Below are 25,520 nucleotides of genomic sequence, written 5' to 3'. Positions count from 1 at the left end.
GGGGGGGGAAAAAAAAAAAACCCTTTTTTTTTTGGGCCCCAACTTGGTTTTGTTTTTTTTTTTTTTTTTTTTTTTTTTGTTTTTTTTTTTTTTTTTTTTTTTTTTTTTTTTTTTTTTTTTTTTTTTTTTTTTTTTTTTTTTTTTTTTTTTTTTTTTTTTTTTTTTTTTTTTTTGTTTTTTTTTTTTTTTTTTTTGTTTTTTGTTTTTTTTTTTTTTTTTTTTTTTTTTTTTTTTTTTTTTTTTGTTGTTTTTTTTTTTTTTTTTTTGTTGTTTTTTTTTTTTTTTGTTTTTGTTTTTTTTTTTTTTTTTTTTTTTTTTTTTTTTTTTTTTTTTTTTTTTTTTTTTTTTTTTTTTTTTTTTTTTTTTTTTTTTTTTTTTTTTTTTTTTTTTTTTTTTTTTTTTTTTTTTTTTTTTTTTTTTTTTTTTTTTTTTTTTTTTTTTTTTTTTTTTTTTTTTTTTTTTTTTTTTTTTTTTTTTTTTTTTTTTTTTTTTTTTTTTTTTTTTTTTTTTTGTTTTTTTTTTTTTTTTTTTTTTTTTTTTTTTTTTTTTTTTTTTTTTTTTTTTTTTTTTTTTTTTTTTTTTTTTTTTTTTTTTTTTTTTTTTTTTTTTTTTTTTTTTTTTTTTTGGGTTTTTTTTTTTTTTTTTTTTTTTTTTTTTTTTTTTTTTTTTTTTTTTTTTTTTTTTTTTTTTTTTTTTTTTTTTTTTTTTTTTTTTTTTTTTTTTTTTTTTTTTTTTTTTTTTTTTTTTTTTTTTTTTTTTTTTTTTTTTTTTTTTTTTTTTTTTTTTTTTTTTTTTTTTTTTTTTTTTTGTTTTGTTTTTTTTTTTTTTTTTTTTTTTTTTTTTTTTTTTTTTTTTTTTTTTTTTTTTTTTTTTTTTTTTTTTTTTTTTGGGGGGTTTTTTTTTTTTTTTTTTTTTTTTTTTTTTTTTTTTTTTTTTTTTTTTTTTTTTTTTTTTTTTTTTTTTTTTTTTTTTTTTTTTTTTTTTTTTTTTTTTTTTTTTTTTTTTTTTTTTTTTTTTTTTTTTTTTTTTTTTTTTTTTTTTTTTTTTTTTTTTTTTTTTTTTTTTTTTTTTTTTTTTTTTTTTTTTTTTTTTTTTTTTTTTTTTTTTTTTTTTTTTTTTTTTTTTTTTTTTTTTTTTTTTTTTTTTTTTTTTTTTTTTTTTTTTTTTTTTTTTTTTTTTTTTTTTTTTTTTTTTTTTTTTTTTTTTTTTTTTTTTTTTTTTTTTTTTTTTTTTTTTTTTTTTTTTTTTTTTTTTTTTTTTTTTTTTTTTTTTTTTTTTTTTTTTTTTTTTTTTTTTTTTTTTTTTTTTTTTTTTTTTTTTTTTTTTTTTTTTTTTTTTTTTTTTTTTTTTTTTTTTTTTTTTTTTTTTTTTTTTTTTTTTTTTTTTTTTTTTTTTTTTTTTTTTTTTTTTTTTTTTTTTTTTTTTTTTTTTTTTTTTTTTTTTGTTTTTTTTTTTTTTTTTTTTTTTTTTTTTTTTTTTTTTTTTTTTTTTTTTTTTTTTTTTTTTTTTTTTTTTTTTTTTTTTTTTTTTTTTTTTTTTTTTTTTTTTTTTTTTTTTTTTTTTTTTTTTTTTTTTTTTTTTTTTTTTTTTTTTTTTTTTTTTTTTTTTTTTTTTTTTTTTTTTTTTTTTTTTTTTTTTTTTTTTTTTTTTTTTTTTTTTTTTTTTTTTTTTTTTTTTTTTTTTTTTTTTTTTTTTTTTTTTTTTTTTTTTTTTTTTTTTTTTTTTTTTTTTTTTTTTTTTTTTTTTTGTTTTTTTTTTTTTTTTTTTTTTTTTTTTTTTTTTTTTTTTTTTTTTTTTTTTTTTTTTTTTTTTTTTTTTTTTTTTTTTTTTTTTTTTTTTTTTTTTTTTTTTTTTTTTTTTTTTTTTTTTTTTTTTTTTTTTTTTTTTTTTTTTTTTTTTTTTTTTTTTTTTTTTTTTTTTTTTTTTTTTTTTTTTTTTTTTTTTTTTGGTGTGGTTTTTTTTTTTTTTTTTTTTTTTTTTTTTTTTTTTTTTTTTTTTTTTTTTTTTTTTTTTTTTTTTTTTTTTTTTTTTTTTTTTTTTTTTTTTTTTTTTTTTTTTTTTTTTTTTTTTTTTTTTTTTTTTTTTTTTTTTTTTTTTTTTTTTTTTTTTTTTTTTTTTTTTTTTTTTTTTTTTTTTTTTTTTTTTTTTTTTTTTTTTTTTTTTTTTTTTTTTTTTTTTTTTTTTTTTTTTTTTTTTTTTTTTTTTTTTTTTTTTTTTTTTTTTTTTTTTTTTTTTTTTTTTTTTTTTTTTTTTTTTTTTTTTTTTTTTTTTTTTTTTTTTTTTTTTTTTTTTTTTTTTTTTTTTTTTTTTTTTTTTTTTTTTTTTTTTTTTTTTTTTTTTTTTTTTTTTTTTTTTTTTTTTTTTTTTTTTTTTTTTTTTTTTTTTTTTTTTTTTTTTTTTTTTTTTTTTTTTTTTTTTTTTTTTTTTTTTTTTTTTTTTTTTTTTTTTTTTTTTTTTTTTTTTTTTTTTTTTTTTTTTTTTTTTTTTTTTTTTTTTTTTTTTTTTTTTTTTTTTTTTTTTTTTTTTTTTTTTTTTTTTTTTTTTTTTTTTTTTTTTTTTTTTTTTTTTTTTTTTTTTTTTTTTTTTTTTTTTTTTTTTTTTTTTTTTTTTTTTTTTTTTTTTTTTTTTTTTTTTTTTTTTTTTTTTTTTTTTTTTTTTTTTTTTTTTTTTTTTTTTTTTTTTTTTTTTTTTTTTTTTTTTTTTTTTTTTTTTTTTTTTTTTTTTTTTTTTTTTTTTTTTTTTTTTTTTTTTTTTTTTTTTTTTTTTTTTTTTTTTTTTTTTTTTTTTTTTTTTTTTTTTTTTTTTTTTTTTTTTTTTTTTTTTTTTTTTTTTTTTTTTTTTTTTTTTTTTTTTTTTTTTTTTTTTTTTTTTTTTTTTTTTTTTTTTTTTTTTTTTTTTTTTTTTTTTTTTTTTTTTTTTTTTTTTTTTTTTTTTTTTTTTTTTTTTTTTTTTTTTTTTTTTTTTTTTTTTTTTTTTTTTTTTTTTTTTTTTTTTTTTTTTTTTTTTTTTTTTTTTTTTTTTTTTTTTTTTTTTTTTTTTTTTTTTTTTTTTTTTTTTTTTTTTTTTTTTTTTTTTTTTTTTTTTTTTTTTTTTTTTTTTTTTTTTTTTTTTTTTTTTTTTTTTTTTTTTTTTTTTTTTTTTTTTTTTTTTTTTTTTTTTTTTTTTTTTTTTTTTTTTTTTTTTTTTTTTTTTTTTTTTTTTTTTTTTTTTTTTTTTTTTTTTTTTTTTTTTTTTTTTTTTTTTTTTTTTTTTTTTGTTTTTTTTTTTTTTTTTTTTTTTTTTTTTTTTTTTTTTTTTTTTTTTTTTTTTTTTTTTTTTTTTTTTTTTTTTTTTTTTTTTTTTTTTTTTTTTTTTTTTTTTTTTTTTTTTTTTTTTTTTTTTTTTTTTTTTTTTTTTTTTTTTGTTTTTTTTTTTTTTTTTTTTTTTTTTTTTTTTTTTTTTTTTTTTTTTTTTTTTTTTTTTTTTTTTTTTTTTTTTTTTTTTTTTTTTTTTTTTTTTTTTTTTTTTTTTTTTTTTTTTTTTTTTTTTTTTTTTTTTTTTTTTTTTTTTTTTTTTTTTTTTTTTTTTTTTTTTTTTTTTTTTTTTTTTTTTTTTTTTTTTTTTTTTTTTTTTTTTTTTTTTTTTTTTTTTTTTTTTTTTTTTTTTTTTTTTTTTTTTTTTTTTTTTTTTTTTTTTTTTTTTTTTTTTTTTTTTTTTTTTTTTTTGTTTTTTTTTTTTTTTTTTTTTTTTTTTTTTTTTTTTTTTTTTTTTTTTTTTTTTTTTTTTTTTTTTTTTTTTTTTTTTTTTTTTTTTTTTTTTTTTTTTTTTTTTTTTTGTTTTTGTGTTTTTTTTTTTTTGTTTTTTTTTAACTATTTTGGTCCTTTAGAGGGTCCTTTACCTTTTCATATACTGTAACCGTCTGCCTGTACAGTATGTCTATTCACTGTATCTAATATTGGACTATGTTTGTATTTAGCTGGGGAATTCAAGCTTCTCTTTAGAGCTAAAGTGGAAAATGACGGGCTTTATAGTCTCTTCATAATATAGACAAGTACTACATATATACAGTGCCTATAGAAGGTATACACCCCCTTGAACTTTTTTCACATTTTGTTGTGTCAGTGCCTCAGAGTTTCATGCATTTAAATTAAGTTGTTTTCCACTTATCTACACACCATACTCCACACTGTTAAGTTGAAAAAAGTTTTTATTGAAAAAAAAAAAAAAATTAAAAATACAAAACTGAAAGATCTTAATTGGATAAATCTCCACCCCCCTCAGTTAATACTTGGTAGAAGCACCTTTGGCAGCAATTACAGCTGTGAATCTGTTGGGCTAGGTCTCCACCAACTTTGCACACCTAGATTTGGCAATATTTGACAATTCTTCTTTACAAAACTGTTCAAGCTCTGTCAAGTTGCCTGGGGAGCGTTGATGGACAGCAATCTTCAAGTCATGCCATAAATTTTTGATGCAGGTTTTCCTCAAGGACTTCTCTGTACTTTGCTCCATTCATTTTCCCTTCTATCCTGACAAGCGCACCAGTCCCTGCTGATAAGAAACATCCCCATAACATGATGCTGCCACCACATGCTTCACAGTAGGGATGGTGTTCTTTTGGTGATATGCTGTGTTGGGCTTGCGCCAAACATAACGCTTTGCATTTAGGCCAAAAAGTTCCATTTTAGTTTCGTCAGACCACAAAACTTTTTTGCCACATGGCTACAGAATCTCCTGAGTGTTTTTTTGCATACTTCAAATGGGATTCAAGGTGGGCGTTCTTGAGAAATGGCTTCCTTCTTGCCACCCTACCATACAGGCCAGATTTGTGCGTGCTTGGGATATTGTTGTTACATGCACACTTTGACCAGTCTTGGCCATAAAAGCCTGTAGCTCTTGCAAAGTTGCTTTCTTGCTCAGTCATCCAGTTTGGAGGGTCTTGGTGGTGCCATACACCTTCTACTTCTTAATAATTTCCTTGACCGTGCTCCAAGGTCTTTGATATTTTTTTATACCCATCCCATGAACTGTGCCTTTCAACAACTTTATCCTGGAGTTCTTTTGAAAGTGCCTTGGTGCGCTCATGGTTGAGTCTTTGCTTAGAAATGCACTACCGAGCAGAGGAAACCTTCACGAACTGCTGAATTTATCCATAAATCATGTGAATCACTACAGTTTAACACAGGTGGAGGCCACTTAACTTGGTGTGTGGTTTTGAAGGCGATTGGTTACACCTGAGCTAATTTAGGATTGCTATTACAAGGGGGGTGGACACTTATCCAACAAAGCTATTTCAGTTTTTATTTTTAATACATTTTCTACAAATTTCTATATATATATATATATATATATATATTATATATATATATATATATATATATATATATATATATATATATATAGATACACATATAGTATACACACACACACACATGCGTGTGTGTGTGTCTTACGGGATCATACAGGTGGATAGAACGTCTTGCAGATGCTCTAAACTCACCTTACACATCAGGTGTTACTACTTTACACCAGGTTGCTTAAAAAGTGTTATAAAATAAGGATTTGGAAATTACAGTGTATGTAACAAGCTGCAAAGTGTTCTACAAGGTGGAAAATATTATTTCTTAATTATAGCCTAATCAGTTATAAATATAACTTTCAGCCATCCGTTATTCTCAGGGAGATATTGGTTTCTTTGCTTTCTCTGTCACTTTACATGACAGAATATATTCATGCAGGAACACTTCTCTTCACAAGCATTCTCATCTTCTACAATCGCTGTAAGTCCTGTATCCTGTAAACAGTGTTTATTGAAGATGGCCTGTGTAGCATGATTAGGAAACAGAGCACATGGAGAAAGTGCAAGTGTGTGAAGTGAGAGTCTAACGGGGTCAGTCCATGAGATGCTATTTCCTCATTACAGAATGATGCCATCCACAGTTTGTAAGCACACATTAGTCAGGTTTATGGATTGGGTTGCTTACACGTAAGCAGTGCCTTACTGTTTTCTTGTTCGTTCCCTTTCTTCTCCCTTAGATGCAGCCAAGTCATATTTCAGTCTTGGAAGCCCCACACAGGGGAGACAAATGACCTCAAAACCTCTTGAGAAATTCTAGAGGCTGATGTCTCCAAAACGTTCAAACAGATGATTGAACCTTGGCCTCCCGAAGAGTTAGATTCGCTTCAAAAACACTTTTCTTGTTTGATCCGTGTTTTGTTCTTTTTGTTTTTGGTTTTTAACCCACCCCCACCCCACCCCCCCCACACACATTATCAGAAATACCTGGTAATCTCTTCTGTTCTTTGCTGGTCTCTCAGTTTTCAAATCTAGTTTCTGTAGGTTCTTGTGAATTTTCCAGGATGTTGATCAGAGGGAGTTATTCAGTTACATTGGACTCTTCTTGATTTTCTTTCTTTTTTTTTTTCTTTTTACTGTCGAGTGGGACAGACTGGTCCCATGAGCATTCCCAATTACTTGAAACACAGGCATCATCTGTTGGGAAACACACAGTCTTCTGGAGTACTGGTAGAATGGAGGTTAGTCTCTGATTGAGACACTTATCAGAAGAGTAAAGAGTTTAAATGAGATACACTGGAATACAGCAGCGTTCAGGCTTCAGCATCTGAACTTGTTACATTGTTACAGATCATCATTTCTTCTGCTAAGAAATGTTTCTTAGAAAAGCCCTTATCCAGCGTGATTTACAGTTATTATAAAATATCACAATACAAAGTATCACAATGCAAAATATCACATAAAAACAATATCACATTACAAAATGTCACATTATAGATAAGATCATTTATAAAGTACAGTAAAATCAGTAGATAGTAGGATCAAATACAAATAAGAGCAAAATAAAGAATACAGTAAATAATTGCATTCAAGAGTGAATTTGATTAAGAGCAGTTAATTAATAGTAAAAAAAAATGTTTATAAGAGTAAAAAGAGCATGTATGAAGTACAGTAAATGGATTAAAATGATTTCAGTTAAGAGCAATTACAAAAAAGCGTGAATACTGATACCTTGAAGAGTAAAACCAAGTACAAGATACAGAAAGTAATTATAATTAAGAGCAGATGATGCAACTGCTGGTACAACTGGGTGCCATATGGTCCAGTATAGTCGAGAGTTGGGAGGTTTACAGATGTTGTCTGAACAGGTTTGTCTTGAGGAGGTCGACGGAAGGTGGTCAGGGACTGAGGAGTCCTGATATCCTTGGGTAGGTCGTTCCACCACTGAGGGGCACGGGTGGAGAAGGAGCGGGTGTGGGAGAGGGATGAGATGAAGGGACCCAGGACTGAGCCTTGGGGTACACCTGTCGAAAGTAAGCAAGAGGCAGAGGGTGAGCCATGCCAGGACACCCGTCACGTGTGATCAGAGAGGTAGGATGAGAACCAGGCAAGAGCAGGTCAGGACAATAGAGTATTGTGTCAACAGCAGCAGAGAGGTTTGAGGAGAATTAGGAGAGGGAGGAGGAGAGGGAGGCGGCACGAGAATACTAATAATAATTAGACTTTCCCGGTTTCACAGAAATGATCCAGTGTCTTTTGTATTAATAAGTGTGTGACAGGTTGGCTTGTGTGGTGACGTCAAGTCAGGAAGAAGCACCGAGAGTGGTGAGTGAATTGTGCTGTTGCGCTGGTTTATTGTAAAAATAAAAGGTTTAAACAGAAAACGAAACGATGAACAAACAAAGCAAAACGGCATGTTGACTAAAACTGAACAAACAGACACTAAACAAACACAGTGAGACAAACCCAAAACAAGTAACTTGCTGATTTTATGTCACCGTTACTAGCAATTGAAATTTTATTATTTTTCTCTTTACCGCCCGACTCTCGTTCTCTCCTCACCGAGGACCCAACCCTGACTGAGTGATCCGTGCTTCTATATATACAGCTGTGCTGGGATTCAATTGCTAATTAATCATTCACTTGAATCCTGGCACGTTAACTAATTTATGCAGTCCCCATGCCCACATATTAATACACATTTTATCTGCACGTGAAGTGATTGTGCAATCCCCATGCCTAAATACAAATATACATTTTTACAATATTTCTGCTACATAGCCAATTTATACCCCGGGCACCAATATATATATACACACCAACAGTAACACACCACGTACAGCATAAAACACCAAAATATGCACAGGAGCAGGGCACCCCACCACAAAAGGTTAACGAGTTAGAAAGTACACTGCTCCAAACACTGGTTGGATATTCAGAAAACAGTTCCTATTCAAATATATCGTACAAATAGAAAACTGAATACAAAGCTTTACTGTGATGTTTAAGCAAGCGTGTGCTTTATACATCTTCCGGACTTTTTGCTTATTGTTAATAATCAAAAGTCGTGAGTCTATGATAGTAGTGTGAGACACTTGAAATGCATGTAAAGATTGCCATTGATTATACACATTGCAGTGTATACATGAATTAGATTCCACCCACTCCTAACAAAGCATAAGTCAAAGGGGGTAGCTTTAATCTTAACAAAGTAACTTTGAAAAGCATCCAGGCTAGTCTGTTCTCTATGAAGAATAAAGCATTGAACAGTCTGACCTGTCTAGTGCATTACCGTTGAATGAGTCCTTTGGGAGTCACTGCGGTGGTAGAACACAAAGGGGTTATGTGGTCACCTTTACACCTCAATGCCCCATGCTTTAACTACCATTAACTGCCATTTACAGAGTTCAGTGTGTATGGAAATAAAGAAGATAACCACACCAAGTTATTTACCTCAAATTAAATCAACATTACGTTATTGTAATAATCTGTGTTGTTAATGTTCTTCAACTGTTATTTCTCACTATCTGAATTTGAAACATTGACTATATGTAATATCAATGATCTTTTTACTTCGAGTCCCTTTTGAGAATGTATTGATGACCTATTACGAATTAATGGGCTCTTTCATGCTTCCATAGTTCTATTTTTAATGATGGAATAATGATATTTACACTATCATATTTATTTAAGTATATGTCAGGACCAATTATCTTGAATTGAGACACTTTATTAATGAGTTAATTACCTATTATTCTATTTAATTGGCTCCATCTACTGACCTATATATTGGATTCACCCGATGTTGTTTTTTTAAATCTCTAACACCTGACGAAGACAAGTATTGTCGAAACGTGTTGTGTTTCGTGTTTATTAATAATAATAATAATAAATAAATAATAATAATAATAATAATAATAATAATACTTGTTTTTTAGATTTATAACATTGCCGCTTGCTTTTTACTTTTTTGAACATCAAGACTAAAATAAATAAAGGATATAACTGAGCCATCTGGAGTGTGCGACCCACCTAGTCTCTGCAAACAACAAACAAGTGGGCTTTGGTTTGTCTTTTACTCAACATTGTTGGTGATTAAAGACTTTTTTCAGAATCTAAGTGAGTTGATGTTCATTGGCTCTAGGCAATGCTTTACAATTTGCTGTTAGTAGACATGGGGATTCAACTGATCAAAATAGCAGGGGACCTGATCAGCAGTTCTAAAGCTAAGCATTGTGATGACTGCACACTTACTGAGTTCCGCAATTCCTTTGTGTGTGTGTGTGTGTGTGTATGCTCTGACAGATTTTTTTTTTTTTTATAGCTAAAACAACCCATCTGCAATCAATGCTTCCAGGTGTTTATTATAATATTGTAGTTTCTTTATAAACTGATATGTTTCTATACAGAAAAAGGCTGGTGACTTGTATATAGGAAACAAGCAAACAGACTTAAGGGCTAATGATGCTAGTAGCTGGAACTTTGTATTTATAGTAATGACAGAGGATGGGTTTTATGAACATGCTTGTTTATTTTAGGGTCCCAATTTATTACATAACATTTTCATATTACCAGATATTATTGGAGCCAGAACAATTCAATGGAATGATGTGGATGCTGCTTTACCTAACATTGATTTGTTTTCAAGAGAATTGGCCTGAATGACTTGTGATCGCTACAAGCCTGTATTGTTCCATTATGGAAACACTTCAGCAGGTTCATTGGGCAATAAGGATCTATGCATGGATAGTGCAAAATGAATCAAAACAATCTGTTTGAATTCCTGATGAGTAGAATGATTCCCCACTCACCTGCCTACCTCATTCATCTCAGTGTGTTCTGAGCAGGAGCTCTTTCCCACACTCTTGGTGTCAGATCAAGACAGAATGTGGCCCTCTCGCTTACCCCTACAGTTCCTCTTCCCGTCTGGGTAAACATTGAGCTGGCTGTTTGATCTGTGTGCCGCTCTGCTTTTAGACTCTGACAGTTCGGGTGACACAGAAGACGAGACTTGTTGGGACACATCAGGCTACATGACGTAAGAAAGTAAAAAATGAATAGGAATGTCATCCTTCTTACAAGAAACAGATTCCAAATATTAGTCAGAGTCTATCTGTTTTTATTAGAAAATCCTGCAAAAGTAGCTATATTCATTTAAAGTTTATAACAATAAAGTAATGTGAAGTAATAAGGGTTATATTATCTTTTTTTTCCTGTTCTGACTTTTGTATTTATGATCACAAAGGAGTCTGGTCAAACTGAGCTTAGTGGCATATGTGTTTCACGATTTATCGGGACATCAGAAGCACACATAAAATCCTTTTTATTCAAAAGTAAAGAAAAAAAAAAGTTGTCCTTACTCTTCAAGCTGTGTATATTAGATAGCGGCAGATGAATTAAATAATGCAGATTGTGATAATATAGAACTTGGAGAATGAATGGTCTGCATTTTTAGAGGACACAGAATGATGCAGCATGCCAGGTACCTAGAAGAGTGTGCCTGTAGCCTTCAGGAAAATGGGTAGATCAGTTACTGACAGATCACGAGGTAGTGACATAATCAGGCCCTGTCACACTCTCGTGATTTTAATCAAGTTGCATTTTGTATCGTGTCTAGACGCCCACAGTCTCAATGGCAATATAACTGTTGGTATTCTAGGGCCCCTTGGGGTTCAAGGGCTCTTCCATGGACCACTACCAATGTTATATCTTTATGCAAGACATTATACAATTATAGGTATTGAAGGGAAAAAAAATGTGTACAATGGCTTGGCTTACATGCAAGAATAATAATAATAAAGAAGTCTGAAACAAGCTGGCTCACGTCGTACTGTACATGTGAAATGCAACTCAAAATGCAAGCTCACCTTACCCTAGCAGTGAGCAGCCCCGTGGATGAGAATGCTGCTGTACCTAACCTACACTGAGCAACAGTATTTCTAAACTATTACACATTACTGGAAACAGTGGGGCAAGATGAAGGTCTTCCTCTTTAGATCTCTGTGTTTGCACAGTTCTTGCTTGCCTTGTATTATCCACCTGTGCCTCATGCATTGTCACTTCAGTCCATTTGGTATCCAAAGCAGACATATATAAACATACTTTATTATTTAATCTGCCTTTTGGCAAATAGCTTATTCTGTGGGTGAATCAAATGAATGGTAAGCTTTGGAAGCCGTAGGGCTTGCACCTGAATATCATTAGTGTATCTTAAAACAACATCCTAAGAGCATGTTAGTGGAGGTATGTAAGACTAGCATAGACAAGACCTTGTACAGTGCCTTAAAACACACTCACACAGTCACATAGGAACACACACACATCAGTACTTGTCTGTTTGGTATCTGGGAGAGGTGTCACTGTGATGTCATAGTATTTCACATATTTTGTATGCAAATATTGTGAGCAAGGGATTATATATATATATATATATATGTGTGTGCAATATTTAATACATCTCAAAAATATAAAACTGTAGAACAATTTGTAATAATACATGTGCAAATAAGAAAGAATGTGTATTTATATAAAAGCTTTGCATTTAGAGCATATCAGCAGATTAGCAAGCCCCCTGTTTACCAAAGAGCTTTTGGCTTTTCAGAAGGGTGACATGAGGACGGAGCCCATCGACCATTCTCACACACTGCATTACCAGCTCAGAGGAAGGGTGTCAGGCACAGCAAGAGAAGCTCATCGTGTGACAATTGGGTATAAAGAGGTCACCATGTCACCCAAGTTCAAGTTAATAGAACTTCTGGAAATCAAAAGGATCTTCTGAGACTGTTGATAGGCCCAATTAGAGGTAAGAAAACAATTCACAGATTGGTGTTGACCTCTCCTTCAGTTGCACACAGAATCTGTTTCTCTGTTCAAATATAAAATGCAGATAATCCTCCAAAATCTAAATTCTGTGCATTCCTTATTATACCCAAGTGTGTTGAGTTCACACTGAGTATGCTGAGTTCACAATTCAAATCTTTGTGATTCCATCAGTTTATACATGTGTACGTATGATCCTATCGGCAGTGCTAGAAGAATGGATAAATGGGTAATAAATAATTAATACTAATGCCAAGAACAACAACATGAAACATTGTCAGTTAATATACCTTTATGGTATATCTGTTTTTCTGCATTTGATATACTTGGGCTGTGCTTTTTTTACTGCCAAGAATAATAGAAATAGACTCCGATATTTATAAGCTCTATGGAAAACCTCACGTGGTCTAACCAGAGTCTCGAGGGTAAACCTTTTTGATATTCTACAGTGTCTAAAAGCCTGCCTATCAGCAATTGATCTGCAGAAATAGTTTGATGTCTGTGTTTGTGTTGGCATCAGGGGTACCCTTCCGGGGGGGGGGGGGGGGGGGGGGGGGGGCGGAAATAGTTCTGCTCAGGACTGCATGGATAAACCACATTAAGAGAATGTTATGGAATGAAATTAATTCAGTACACATTGTTTCCCCTCAATGTTAAATCTCCATTATTGTAATTGATATATTGAAATACAGACATTTTACTTTAAAATGTTTGTTGTTCAAGTTAAACAGTTGTGGTTTTGGAGTTTGAGTCTTTTGAACAAAGTCAGTGACATTGGAGGAGTTTCCATGTGTGGTTGTTTACATGTGGTGGAGATGCACGTGCATGTTTGGGAGAACAGCTCGAGAGGATCAGGTTTGTGGCAGAAAATAAACCTGAAATGTATAGGGCCATTTTTCATTTGGCTCGATGCAAGGTATCGAGTAAAATTATAACCCACATGGAAACTCCCCCATTGACCCCCTCTCACAGCTGGACATGGGGGGTGCTGTTAGATTGTAAATGCAAAGACTTGGTGGTGAAGCCATGCTGCAGTTCCACATTAAGGGAACTTTGGTTCTGATTGCAAAAAATCCTGCTGTTTAAATTCGTAAAAACGAAATCAAATTTCAATCGATATCTTACCCATAAAAGCATGTACTACATGTTATTCTGTATAAATCACTGAAGTCACATTTTATTTAATTTTTTTTCCCATAAGTGCTTCCCAAAACATGTCAGTGTTACACATTGGCAAACACTTTGTGTCCAGTGAGCTGTGTTTTAAAAAGCACCACTCGTTTTAGGTTTTTTTTTTACACAAGATGTTTCAAACAGGATTGGATGAGAAACATCCTACATAGTAAAACAATTTTTTAAAGAACTTTGTAGCCAATTCTTAAATACCGCTGTACCCTGCCCCCCCAAGAAAAATTGTGCCAACCGTGGAACTGTGTATTTGTTTTTCCATGGTTTACCCCTTGTTCTTGCTCTACAGCCCCTGTGGTTTTCCATGACTCACCCCTTGTGCTTACTCTGCAGTCCTTGTGGTTTTCCATGGCTCAGCCCTTCTTCTTACTCCCAGCCCTGGCTGTACACGATCTGCAGAGACCTGAAAGTCCTCCTGGGTCTAATTGGATGTGTTAAAGCTCGACAGTGATGTGCTTCAACAGGATTCACCTGGCTTGGGTGATTTTGGATTGTACTTTTAGATCTAATGTCTGTGCCTGAAGACTTATCAGATGTATTGTCACATTTCTCAGTATAGTTTGTATCTGTGGATTACATTTGGGTAATTTCACTCTAGAAATATATCTAATTATGAGGTTTGTGAAAGAGTGCGGGATCTACCCTAAAGACTTTGTACCCTACCTAATTGGTTTTATTTAAGGAGGTGACAAGTCATTTTTGCACTTATTTGTATTAAAGGAGGCATTTATACACAAAATGAGCATTTCCAATTTGTCATCCTTATTACTTGGGGTGTTTTACATAACCAGTTGTGTGCTATATCTGAATCCCAAGGTTATATGACAGTGTTGCTTCTATTTTGATCTTTAATGTTAGTGTACTTTTTATAGTGTCTTGAAAAAGATTTAAGGGTACTGTTTCAATTCTATAAACTCGTGACATGTTTTTGCTACTTGTGGCCTATTTACCAACGTAATTGGGATTGTTTTGATATATTCTAATATCCTGGATCATTAGTCTAGAAGTGATGCCACACTCATTTCCCCGGTTACAGTTTGTAATGGCCTGTTCCACTCCATCCTGTTTCTTTAACAGTAAGTGACTAATAAGAGTGTGTTTGAAGTGGCTTCAGTGATGTGAAGTGTATGTTGTTTGCCAGGTTATGGGAATTCCAGTTTGTATGGTATGGTATTTCTCGGTCAGTGACGCTGGTCTCATGCAACACGACTATGTTTACAATGACCTTTGGCGCCCAGAATGGAATGTTCTTTGTCAAGAATGTTGACGATCATCGTAAACAGTCCTCATACTTTACGTGTCTAAATTTTGGAAATGAACATTCCAAGTATGGCATCAATCAATTTTTATTTTATATAGCGCCTTTCACAGTGGACCACCATCACAAAGCACTTTAAAAGATAGTGAGGAACAATACATGATACATTAAATACAGTGAAATACAGGGTATAGTACATTAAATAAAACATGAAAAACACAGTACAAACATTAAATATAGCCATAATACATTAAATAAAAGGCTAGGATGTGTATGTCAAGCAGAATCATACAGTTAAGATGGAGTAAAAAACTTGAAATAGCAATTTGGACAACATCTAATAAGAGATACTAGGCTTAGAGAGCAATAACCCTTAGCGGTCCATTTATTCAGCGCTTGTCAGGCGCGTCGGGTGAAATTTATTTTCACACACGCTGTTTATTTTACACGCGCTGTTTAAAAGATTTTTTTTTTCCCACAATAAAACAGGTTTAAAAGGCCCTGCATATCAACAGGACACTCAATACTGCATCTCCAACCCCGCCCCACCCCTTGTTCGCTGTATTTATCACATACCTCTTCGTAGTCGTGCATACTGATCATGATCAGTAATCATTTTATTACTATAACATCTCAAAAAGCTCAGCAAATGTCTGTGATATTATTTGAGCGCTGGATGTGGAAGCAGCTGTCTTCTTTGTTTATGTCTGTGTTATCTCTGTGGTGCAGGGGCTATGTGTATTGATCAGATCCACCCCTTTTGTTTTCGGCATCTCTCACCTCCTATCGGTCTCACTCGGCCATTAAAAGGTTTTCACAGCTTTTTCTGGAGAAAAAACGACCAGAGACCTGTGCTTGACGTGTTTTTGATGATGTCGGACAGGGTCCAACATCGGACCGGAAAGGGAAAATTGTAATGCTTTGTGATGATTCATTGCATAGTAGTTATAGGTTAAATTGTATAATGTTTTATTGGCTGTCTAGCTACCAAGCTCCTGATTTTGGGGTTTTCACAAGTGCAGCAAAATTAAACATGTTTTCTTACGTATGGCAGTAAAGAAGTAGTGAGTAAAACATTGCAGGTTTTAAAAGTGTTAAACACATTTGAAGCAGTTCAGTATTGACATAGCATATTTTAACAAGGCTGTGTGAGGTGTTCGTCTCAGGACTGGCAGCGGTATGTAAATGAGTTGTGCAAAGGACGCTGGGATTGGGGAACAGTTTTGGGGGAACTGTTAATTCTGTAAATACTTGATCGTTAGTAATTGTTGTTGTATTGCCCTTGTATTGTTGTCATGGTCCATTATTGATTGAGAAGGTTGTTTGGCTTAATTGTTGTTGTTGTAGTATTACCTTGGCTTGTGAGAATGTCTGCATCTGTGGGGTAGTGGGCTGTCAGCATGTTTGAGTGGGAGTGGTTTAGTACTGCTTGTGGCTGGCATTATTTGCTTTATTTAAAAAAAAGTTTTAAAAGAGGTTCTGTGTCTGCCTCTCCCCCCTTAGGTAAAGAACCCATAGAAGTGTCAACAGCGCTGCAGTACATTGCAGATTTGTCCTGTTGGTCAATGGTAAAAGCAATAAAGCTTTAGCTTGCGGTCCTAAGATCATAAGAGCAAATCCCACTGTTGGAAAGTATTTTAACACAAACGTACTTCTCTTTTTAGAATTCTAGTTGTTTTTAGCTAGTTTTGAGAATTGGATTAGAGTTAAGAATCATATATGTCAGACATTTCTCTTAGAAGTTTGTTGTAAACACATGTCAGAATAAAGACAGGGATAATCGTGCATAACAGAGCTACTGTCATGGCGTGCTACCTTTACTAGCCAGTGATCGGTAACAAAATATTTGATTTGTTTTTAAATATTTTTAGTATGAAAACCAAAGCTAAAAGAAGAGAGGCCCTGCTGTCCCTTTCTTTACAAATTCATGTAAAGATCATATTTACATGTATTCATTACAATGATTCAAGTGTTCTCAAAGTGAAGGTGAAAGTATAAAAATATGTCCATTAAAAACTGTTTTGCCTCTTCTTGAATCAATGCAGAGGTAAGCTATCGGAACTAGAGTCCCTTGTTTCTGTGCCTTCAGCTCGAATAACAAAGATACTACACACAGACATGCATAGTAGAGTGAAGATACTACAGACATGAATAGTAGAGTAAAGATAGCACAGACAGGCATTGATGCCCCAGAAGTCACTTAATGCTTTTTTTAAAAAGAAAAAGAAATGAAGGCAGATTGTTGAAAATTAATAGATTCTGAGCCAGGGACGTGTTGCTCTCTGCAGGAGGTATTGCAGCATCCTTTCTAAAGCACTGTTTGGGGTTGGCCTCTGTGTATAAGTTTCACTGATAATGTGTAAATGGTTACTAATGACAGAAAGATTGTCAAAGAACAAAGAGCTGAGTGCAGCCCAAATACTGAAGAGGAACAGATCCTGTTCCACGGCTAGTTTAATCTCTATGCTGTATGGGGAACACACACAGCACATAGTCAAAACAGTGGGGCAGGACTGACCGCTTCTGGTGTTAACAATAAACACCAGGACTTTCTCGATTTCCCCAGTGTGTTATTATTTTATTTTGAGAGCGTGAGGCTAGACTTTATGTTTGAAGGGATGACAGGATGGGGAACAGAAAGCTTAGTTGGAGAATGTAAATATCGCTACTAAGTCCACTTTTGTATGAACAAAAAATCATTCCAACTAAAACAAAACAAAAAAAAAACAAAAAGACAAAAAATTCCTGGAAAAAAAGGATGAATAGCTGAGTGGTGAAACCCTGAATCAATGTGAGTTTGAATTATTTGCATGGGGAGGTTTAAATCCTGTTTGGATCCTTTTCCCAGAGCAGAGCACATTCATTCACAGCCACCCAGCAGGAGACATGCATCCGGGCTGCAGATTTTCCACACTGTCCTTGTTTTAAGTTGCAGTGATCATCTTTACAAGCGGAAAGTACATGTTTTGGAGTTGAATGAAGCTCAGTCAGCCCCCTTTGTTAATATAGCCCTTGTTTTTCCAGCTCTGAGGTTATCTTGTTCTCATCACCAATGAGTGTAAACAGGCTTTGTAATCAGATATTAAAAAGGGTTGATCGGGGCTCTGGTGCTGCATGGGCAAATAACAGCCCTGTGATTCTCCTTCCAATAATATATTAATATAGAATAATCTTTTATTTTTTTATAGCGCCCAAATGCAGAGCATCTCAAAACGCTTTACAATAAGAACACAATAAGAACACAACAGCATTCCATGTAGAAACACAGCAGGTACACAGACAATACATAGTTAGCTTTAGATATAAAACAAAGCGATACATAATTGCAAAAGACATGAAAACCAAACTTTGATGGAGAGCCAACAGATAATAATGTGATACACTCCTTCCCAGCGATCCCAGCGACTCAAACTAACAGCCCTCTGATTCTCCTTCTTCAACTGTGCTGTGTGATCATTGACAGTGATACTCACTCAGTGTACACTTAGCAAGCTAACTTCAACTGTAATGTGTCTGCTCTGGGAACTTTTACAGAAAGTACAAACCAAGCCAAGCTCAATTAAATAATAAATAAATACATCAGTCAAATGCACACATCTTTCTGGAAAAGACAAGACAATTTGCAGTACAGATTGTAACTGTCTTTTTGAAAGCGGATTCTGCTTTAGTACTAAATAATGGATTCACTCCTTTTTTTCCAGCAGAAACCATGTTGGCCTCCAAGCTTTGGATGTCATTGCAGTTGGAACCTGTACATTGAAATAAAAATAACAACTTTGAAAATGCCCCGCTGTCACATTCTCCATGCCAGTAGCACTGTAAAACATTGGATCGTGTACTTGGGTCCTGTAGTAATTGCTATAACTATTCCCATCTGATGAAATGTAAGCATATAAAGTAAAACCCTGTTAAATATGTGTGGGAACATTCCTTAGTATGAACACATTCTGTGATATGAAACATTGAGCTTGTTTTCCTGCTCCACTTTTCCCCTCTCTCAGCGTGTGCCTGCATTAATGTGCTTGAAATTCTTTCCAAATGTAGGGTTTTCACTGGGGTCAGAAGAGCGATTTCTCCCTGTCATTTTGCTGTGTAGGTGCTCTCTGCTGCCCATGCCCCCCTGTTCTGTTCTGTTTGTGCTCTTGTTGTATTTGTGACTCGTTCAGGTCCTCCTTTAAAGTGGCTATACCAAGGACAGAGCAACACAGCCACAACGCTCAAAAAAGATGGCAAATGATTCCTAATGAGTACTTGCTATATATATATATATATATATATATATATGGTGTGTCTTGAGGCATGGGCAGTGTTAGGTTTGCACCACACATAGTGCTTTGAGTTTTGGCCAAAAAGCTCTGTCTTGGTCTCATCTGACCACAAAACCACACAAGACACATGGTATAATATATATATATATATATATATATATATATATATATCTATATATATATATATATACATATATAGAAAAAGTATGCAAAAAAAGTATTCAGACCCCTGACCAATTCTCTTATATTACTGAATTACAAATGGTACATTGAAATTTCGTTCTGTTTGATATTTTATTTTAAAACACTGAAACTCAAAATCAATTATTGTAAGGTGACATTGGTTTTATGTTGGGAAATATTTTTAAGAAAAATAAAAAACTGAAATATCTTGCTTGCATAAGTATTCAACCCCTGTGCTGTGGAAGCACGATGAAAGAAATTGCCCTAACGAGGACACAATTACCTTACCATTGGCCTCCACCTGTGAACCATTAAAGTTGCTGTCACATTTTCTGGATAAAAACCCCACTGTTGAAGGATCATTGGTAAAGTTGTGAATCTGAAGGAAAATGAAGACCAAAGAGCATTCTACAGAAGTTAGAGATAAAGTAATACAAATGCATAGATTAGGGAAAGGGTACAAAATAATATCCAAGTGTTTGGATATCCCAGTGAGCACAGTTGGATCAATAATCAGGACGTGGAAGCTGCATCACACCACCCAGGCACTCCCAAGAAAAGGCCATCCCTCAAAACTCGGCGCTCAAACAAGGAGACTTGTGAGAGAAGCCACAGAGAGGCCAACAATCACTTTGAAGTTCAGTGGCTGGGAGTGAAGTAATGGTGCACCAGTCAACCATATCAAGAGCTCTGCATAACACTGGCCTCTATGGGAGGTTGGCAAGAAAGAAGCCGTTACTCAACAAGTACCATCTGAAAGCACATCTGAAGTTTGCCAGAAAGCATGAGTGACCCAGGTGCAATCTGGGAAAAGGTTTTGTGGTCAGATGAGACCAAGCTTTTTGGCCAAAACTCAAAGCGCTATGTGTGGTGCAAACCTAACACTGCCCATGCCTCAAGACACACCATCCCTACAGTGAAGTATGGTGGTGGCAGCATCATGCTGAGGGGATGCTTCTCATCATCAGGGACTGGGCATCTTGTTACAATTGAAGGAAGAATGGATGGAGCAAAATAAAGGAACATACTGCAAGAGAATCTGCTTCAGTCTACTAAAAAACTGAAGCTTGGGAGGAAATTCACCTTTCAGCAGGACAATGATCCCAAGCACAAGGCCAAAGCAACATTGGAGTGGCTCAAGAACAAAAAGGTGAATGTCCTGCAGTGGCCCAGTCAAAGTCCTGATCTCAATCCCATTGAGAATCTGTGGCACTATTTGAAAATTGTGGTCCACAAGCGTCGTCCAACCAACCTGAACAACCTGGAGCAAATCTGCCAAGCAGAATGGGCCAAAATCACTCCGACACTGTGTGCAAAGCTGGTACATACTTACCCCAAAAAACTTAAAGCTGTTATTGCGCCGAAAGGTGGCTCTACCAAATATTAATGTGTGGGGCTTGAATACTTATTTAATGTGTGGGGGTTGAATTGAATTGGTCAGGGGTCTGAATACTTTTGCAAGGCACTGTGTGTGTGTGTGTGTGTGTGTGTGTGTGTGTATATATATATATATATATATATATATATATATATATATATATATATATATATATATATATAATGTATAACACATATCCTTTATATACCATATTTGAATAATTTATTTACACATTGGTAGATTTACTTTGCATTTCTAATCAGTTTTGTTATAATACTAGTATGCACAATGCATGTTAACCAGTTAAATATACTCTTAAAATAGTGCTTTCCTCTAGCACTGTAATCCACAGCTCCTGGACCAACCCCATCCCCACCCAACCTCTAGCAGGGCAGTGTTGTCAGTGGTAGGTCTTCATGGTTTCTGGATGTTGAGGGTCCTCATGGTCTCTGGGTGTCGGAGGTCCTCGTGGTTTCTGGGTGTTGGTGATCTTCATGGTTACTGGGTGTTGGAGGTCCTCATGGTTTCTGGATGTTGGAGGTCTTCATGGTTTCTGGATGTATGGGGTCCTCATGGTTTCTGGGTGTTGGAGGTCCTCATGGTTTCTGGGTGTTGGAGGTCCTCATGGTTTCTGGATGTTGAGGGTCCTCATGGTTTCTGGATGTTGGAGGTCCTCATGGTTTCTGGGTGTTGGACGTCCTCATGGTTTATGGATGTTGGAGGTCCTCATGGTTTCTGGGTGTTGGAGGTCTTCATGGTTTCTGGATGTTGGGGGTCCTCATGGTTTCTGGATGTTGGGGTCTTCATGGTTTCTGGGTGTTGGAGGTCCTCATGGTTTCTGGATGTTGGAGGTCTTCATGGTTTCTGGATGTTGGGGGTCCTCATGGTTTCTGGATGTATGGGGTCCTCACGGTTTCTGGATGTTGGGGGTCCTCATGGTTTCTGGGTGTTGGGGGTCCTTAGTTTCTGGGTGTTGGAGGTCTTCATGGTTTCTGGGTGTTGGGGGTCCTCATGGTTTCTGGATGTTGGAGGTCCTCATGGTTTCTGGGTGTTGGAGGTCTTCATGGTTTCTGGGTGTTGGAGGTCCTCATGGTTTCTGGGTGTTGGAGGTCTTCATGGTTTCTGGATGTATGGGGTCATCACGGTTTCTGGATGTATGGGGTCATCACGGTTTCTGGATGTTGAGGGTCCTCATGGTTTCTGGGTGTTGGAGGTCTTCATGGTTTCTGGATGTTGGGGGTCCTCATGGTTTCTGGATGTTGGAGGTCTTCATGGTTTCTGGATGTTGGAGGTCTTCATGGTTTCTGGGTGTTGGGGATCCTCATGGTTTATAGTAATGCACAAGTAAGGGCAGTGATTTCTCAGTGCTGAGAGCTGAGGAGTGGAAGTAAAAAGGTCTTGTTTTCAAATCCCTGCTCAGCGACACAAAAGCTGTGGTAACGCTAGGGTACATTATGACAGGTCTGTTCCTGAGACCTTTAGATTCTAACAGACACACACGATGCCTGCATCTTATCTTGGTGTCAAGTAACTCCATGCATGTCTCTGGTTATTATAGTTAACTGTTGTAAGTAGCACAGCAAGATTGGAATGATACAGTTTAGAACACATGTTACATGTGGCCACTCCATTGAGTGGGAGAATAAGGACTGTTGCTATTGTTAACAGGGTTTATATTCACTGTATGGGTTAAATTATGTTTTCTCTATACAAATAGACATATATCCCAATTTTAAATAACATTTAGATTTTCAAATTTTAAATTAAATAAATGTGGCCATATTTTGAACCAAGTGCAAAGATTTTTGTCAAAGGAAAACAAAAACATCAGAATTAAGTCTATCAGCATTGTGAGCGTATATTAACAGCTCATTAGTGTTGCTTAGCTAATGCTTTTTAATGTTAACAATAAGGTCTTGATGAATGATTGCCAGTGTTTATTACATGCTGTTTTTATTGGCTCATTGTAATCAGTCAGTGGGAATGGTCTTGTATCTACACTATTGCACAATGAGAGTTGAACAGGGTGACTAAAGAGAGGTGGAGAGCACGGTGGATAGACATAGCAAACTAAAGAGAGGTAGAGAGCAGGGTGGATAGACATAGCAAACTAAAGAGAGGTAACGAGCAGGGTGGATAGACATAGCAAACTAAAGAGAGGTAGCGAGCAGGGTGGATAGACATAGCAAACTAAAGAGAGGTAGCGAGCAGGGTGGATAGACATAGCAAACTAAAGAGAGGTAGCGAGCAGGGTGGATAGACATAGCAAACTAAAGAGAGGTAACGAGCAGGGTGGATAGACATAGCAAACTAAAGAGAGGTAGCGAGCAGGGTGGATAGACATAGCAAACTAAAGAGAGGTAGCGAGCAGGGTGGATAGACATAGCAAACTAAAGAGAGGTAGCGAGCAGGGTGGATAGACATAGCAAACTAAAGAGAGGTAACGAGCAGGGTGGATAGACATAGCAAACTAAAGAGAGGTAGCGAGCAGGGTGGATAGACATAGCAAACTAAAGAGAGGTAGCGAGCAGGGTGGATAGACATAGCAAACTAAAGAGAGGTAGCGAGCAGGGTGGATAGACATAGCAAACTAAAGAGAGGTAGAGAGCAGGGTGGATAGACATAGCAAACTAAAGAGAGGTAGCGAGCAGGGTGGATAGACAGCAAAGACTGAAGAGAGGAAGCTGAGAGAAATATTGTGAAAAAAACTTATTATTATTATTATTATTATTATTATTATTATTATATATATTATTATTATTTATAAAACACACACATTTGACTCCTGTTTCAACCTTTTTTCTAACACGTGTGCAATTGTAATAATATAATATAATATTATTATATAATAATAACAATAATAATAATAATTAGTCTTTTCCATGGTAATTGATTTGAGTATTTTCAGATATTAAGCAGTTATTAAAAATGCTATTATTGAAAAGGTTTTTGGTTTGTCTGACAGTACTTCTCTCTGTACTACTTACAGTGACTGTAGACATCCCGGAGCTGCTTGTATCTCCCAGGGGGTTTTGATTTAGCCATTCCTCAATTGCCATCTTATTAAAAAGGGTGAAATTTACTTTAAACGACATTCTGTTATGGAGTGATCTTGTTGGATTTGTTTTTGTGATGCGGTTACAAAGATTCTAAGGGCATCATATCAGGGATTATATCCCTCGAGCGCAACCATATTTAGAATGTGTGGAATCTTTCCATTGAAGTATTGAAATATTTATATGTGTTATTATTATTTTTTTAGAACAGCATCAGCAGTTGCTGTCACCAGTAAAATATTTACAAACTGTCTTTGGGAAAATGAGGAAAACGTTTTTAAGGCACAGTGACAGTAGTGTGGATTCCTAGTGTTTTCCTAACTGCTTTTTATGTTGCACTTTTGAAAGTCAAATTGGGGATTGTTTCAGACCTTCTGGGACCCATAAAGCTGATAGCATCTTTCTGTTGCCTAAACTGAACCTGAAAGGGAACATTGAACATTGAAAGAATGTCAGAAAAACATGACTGTTGGTGGTCTGAACTCGGCAGTCAGTTTGATTGCAGTTATTTTCTTCATTTAATCAAATGTTTACAACACTTCTCATTGGCTAACTGCACAACATGTATTCATCTATAGCTTACTGTAGATTGTCTGTCATTGATCCATGACTATAAGTTGTAATAAACAGTCTGAAGTATTCTGTGGTCTTGAATGCTGTTGATTTTTGTTTTGTTTAGTTCCCCACACAACGCCTTCAGGAAAACATTCTCAGATGTACAGGTAGATTCAATATATGAATTATTTTGACAATATTACTGCACTTTTAAAGGGATTCTAGGTTTTAGTTTAATCCCATAACCAGTGCATTTCCATTTTCTGTACAGGTGTCACTTCCGCAGTTCTATAAGAAGCATGTCATTTCATTTTAGAAGGTCTGAGAGCAGCTTCTATCCCAAGTTAAAGAAAGCTCTCTGTTTTCATGTCTCACTTGCATTACTGCATTTCCAACCTTGGCCTGTCCGCTTCAAGTGTTTCCATTGACACTTCGGCAGCTCTGAGGCTGTTCTGGTCCTGTGTGGACTGGCTCTATAGATTGGACTCTGTTTCCATTGACACTTTGGCAGCTCTACGTCGGTTCTGGTTCTGTGTGTGCTGGTGCACATAACCCCTCAACCTCAAACATGATATCTGCATTTTGACCTCACTACACAAGGATAGAACATTGGTATAATTTACATTGCGACTGTCTGAGTTTTCAGACAATTCAAACACTCCTTGTTTATTGTATGGTTAACAGGTCCTTATTTTGTCACTAAAAAGTACATATTACACAGTGTCCTTTCTGATTTATCCTTTGTAGTTATTTTTGCAAACAACAATGTGATTATTGCTGTTAGGAAAATGTTTTTGTTTTGAGTATGAAAATCACTTTATATCCAGTAAAAGCCTGTCAAGTTTAACTTTTTCCATTATTGAAATATTCAAGATAACTCTTGCCAGGTCATTTTTTTTAAATAACTTATAACTTATTTAACATTTCTCCATTTGAGGGTTCATAGTTTTGTGATTGCCTTTTTTCTAAAACTTTGCCTGACAACCAATTGTGAACCTAAGTAAAGGTATAGAGCCAGTTTATGTTAATTATTTGTACTTGCTGTGCCCTTGGTTTTAAACCAGGGAGTAATGTGCTTGTGGTCAGTGGCACTTCTCTTAAGGAGTCAGAGGCCCACACTGACATGGTAAGAGCTCATTGGAAGAAAGCGTTGGAGGAGGAGAGACTTCACTGTGAAATGAATAATATAAAATGATGAATGGTACATGCTATGCAGCTACCTTTCTTATTTGAGTGTATTAATTACACTGTAATCTGGTGGTTTAGTGGTGTATGTAGTAACACTAAGACAGTAGTCTTTCTCAGTGTCTGCAGTGAAACATTTGCCCTTGTACTGTAGATGTAAATAACAGTGGAGTGCAGCTGGAAACCATACAACACAGTTCAACCAGTCAGAGAGAACTACACTCAAACCCGCTTAATTTTCCTTCAAAGGGACTGCGCTTACATTGTGACAATAAGCGGAGTGACATGATCAGGAGTTCAGCAGTAACCTAACAAACCAAACCACCACATACACATTGAAACCAATTGGAGTTCT

General features: G+C 33.1%; 1 protein-coding gene across 6 annotated transcripts in view; it reads left to right on the top strand.

Moving 5' to 3' along the window:
- LOC121299835 (ADP-ribosylation factor-like protein 15) overlaps positions 1–25,520 on the top strand; it is a 152,043-nt gene that overhangs the window by 68,259 nt on the left and 58,264 nt on the right. Inside the window, exons 6-7 of one of the 6 annotated variants that reach the window (XM_041227964.1) lie at positions 11,877–12,077; positions 13,572–14,001. The exons of 2 other annotated variants lie outside the window; for them this stretch is intronic. In XM_041227964.1, coding sequence (XP_041083898.1) covers positions 11,877–12,053 — 177 coding nt within the window. In that variant the 3' untranslated portion in view covers positions 12,054–12,077; positions 13,572–14,001. Of the gene's footprint in view, positions 1–11,876; positions 12,078–13,571; positions 14,002–25,520 lie in introns of those variants that run through there. 3 more of the 6 variants (XM_041228001.1, XM_041227990.1, XM_041227972.1) reach the window with 3 other exon arrangements.

Source organism: Polyodon spathula, chromosome 2 (assembly GCF_017654505.1).
Source record: "Polyodon spathula isolate WHYD16114869_AA chromosome 2, ASM1765450v1, whole genome shotgun sequence".
Classification (NCBI taxonomy): domain Eukaryota; kingdom Metazoa; phylum Chordata; class Actinopteri; order Acipenseriformes; family Polyodontidae; genus Polyodon; species Polyodon spathula.
Note: the sequence above shows the minus strand (reverse complement) of the source record. Positions and strands in the feature narration are given on the sequence as shown.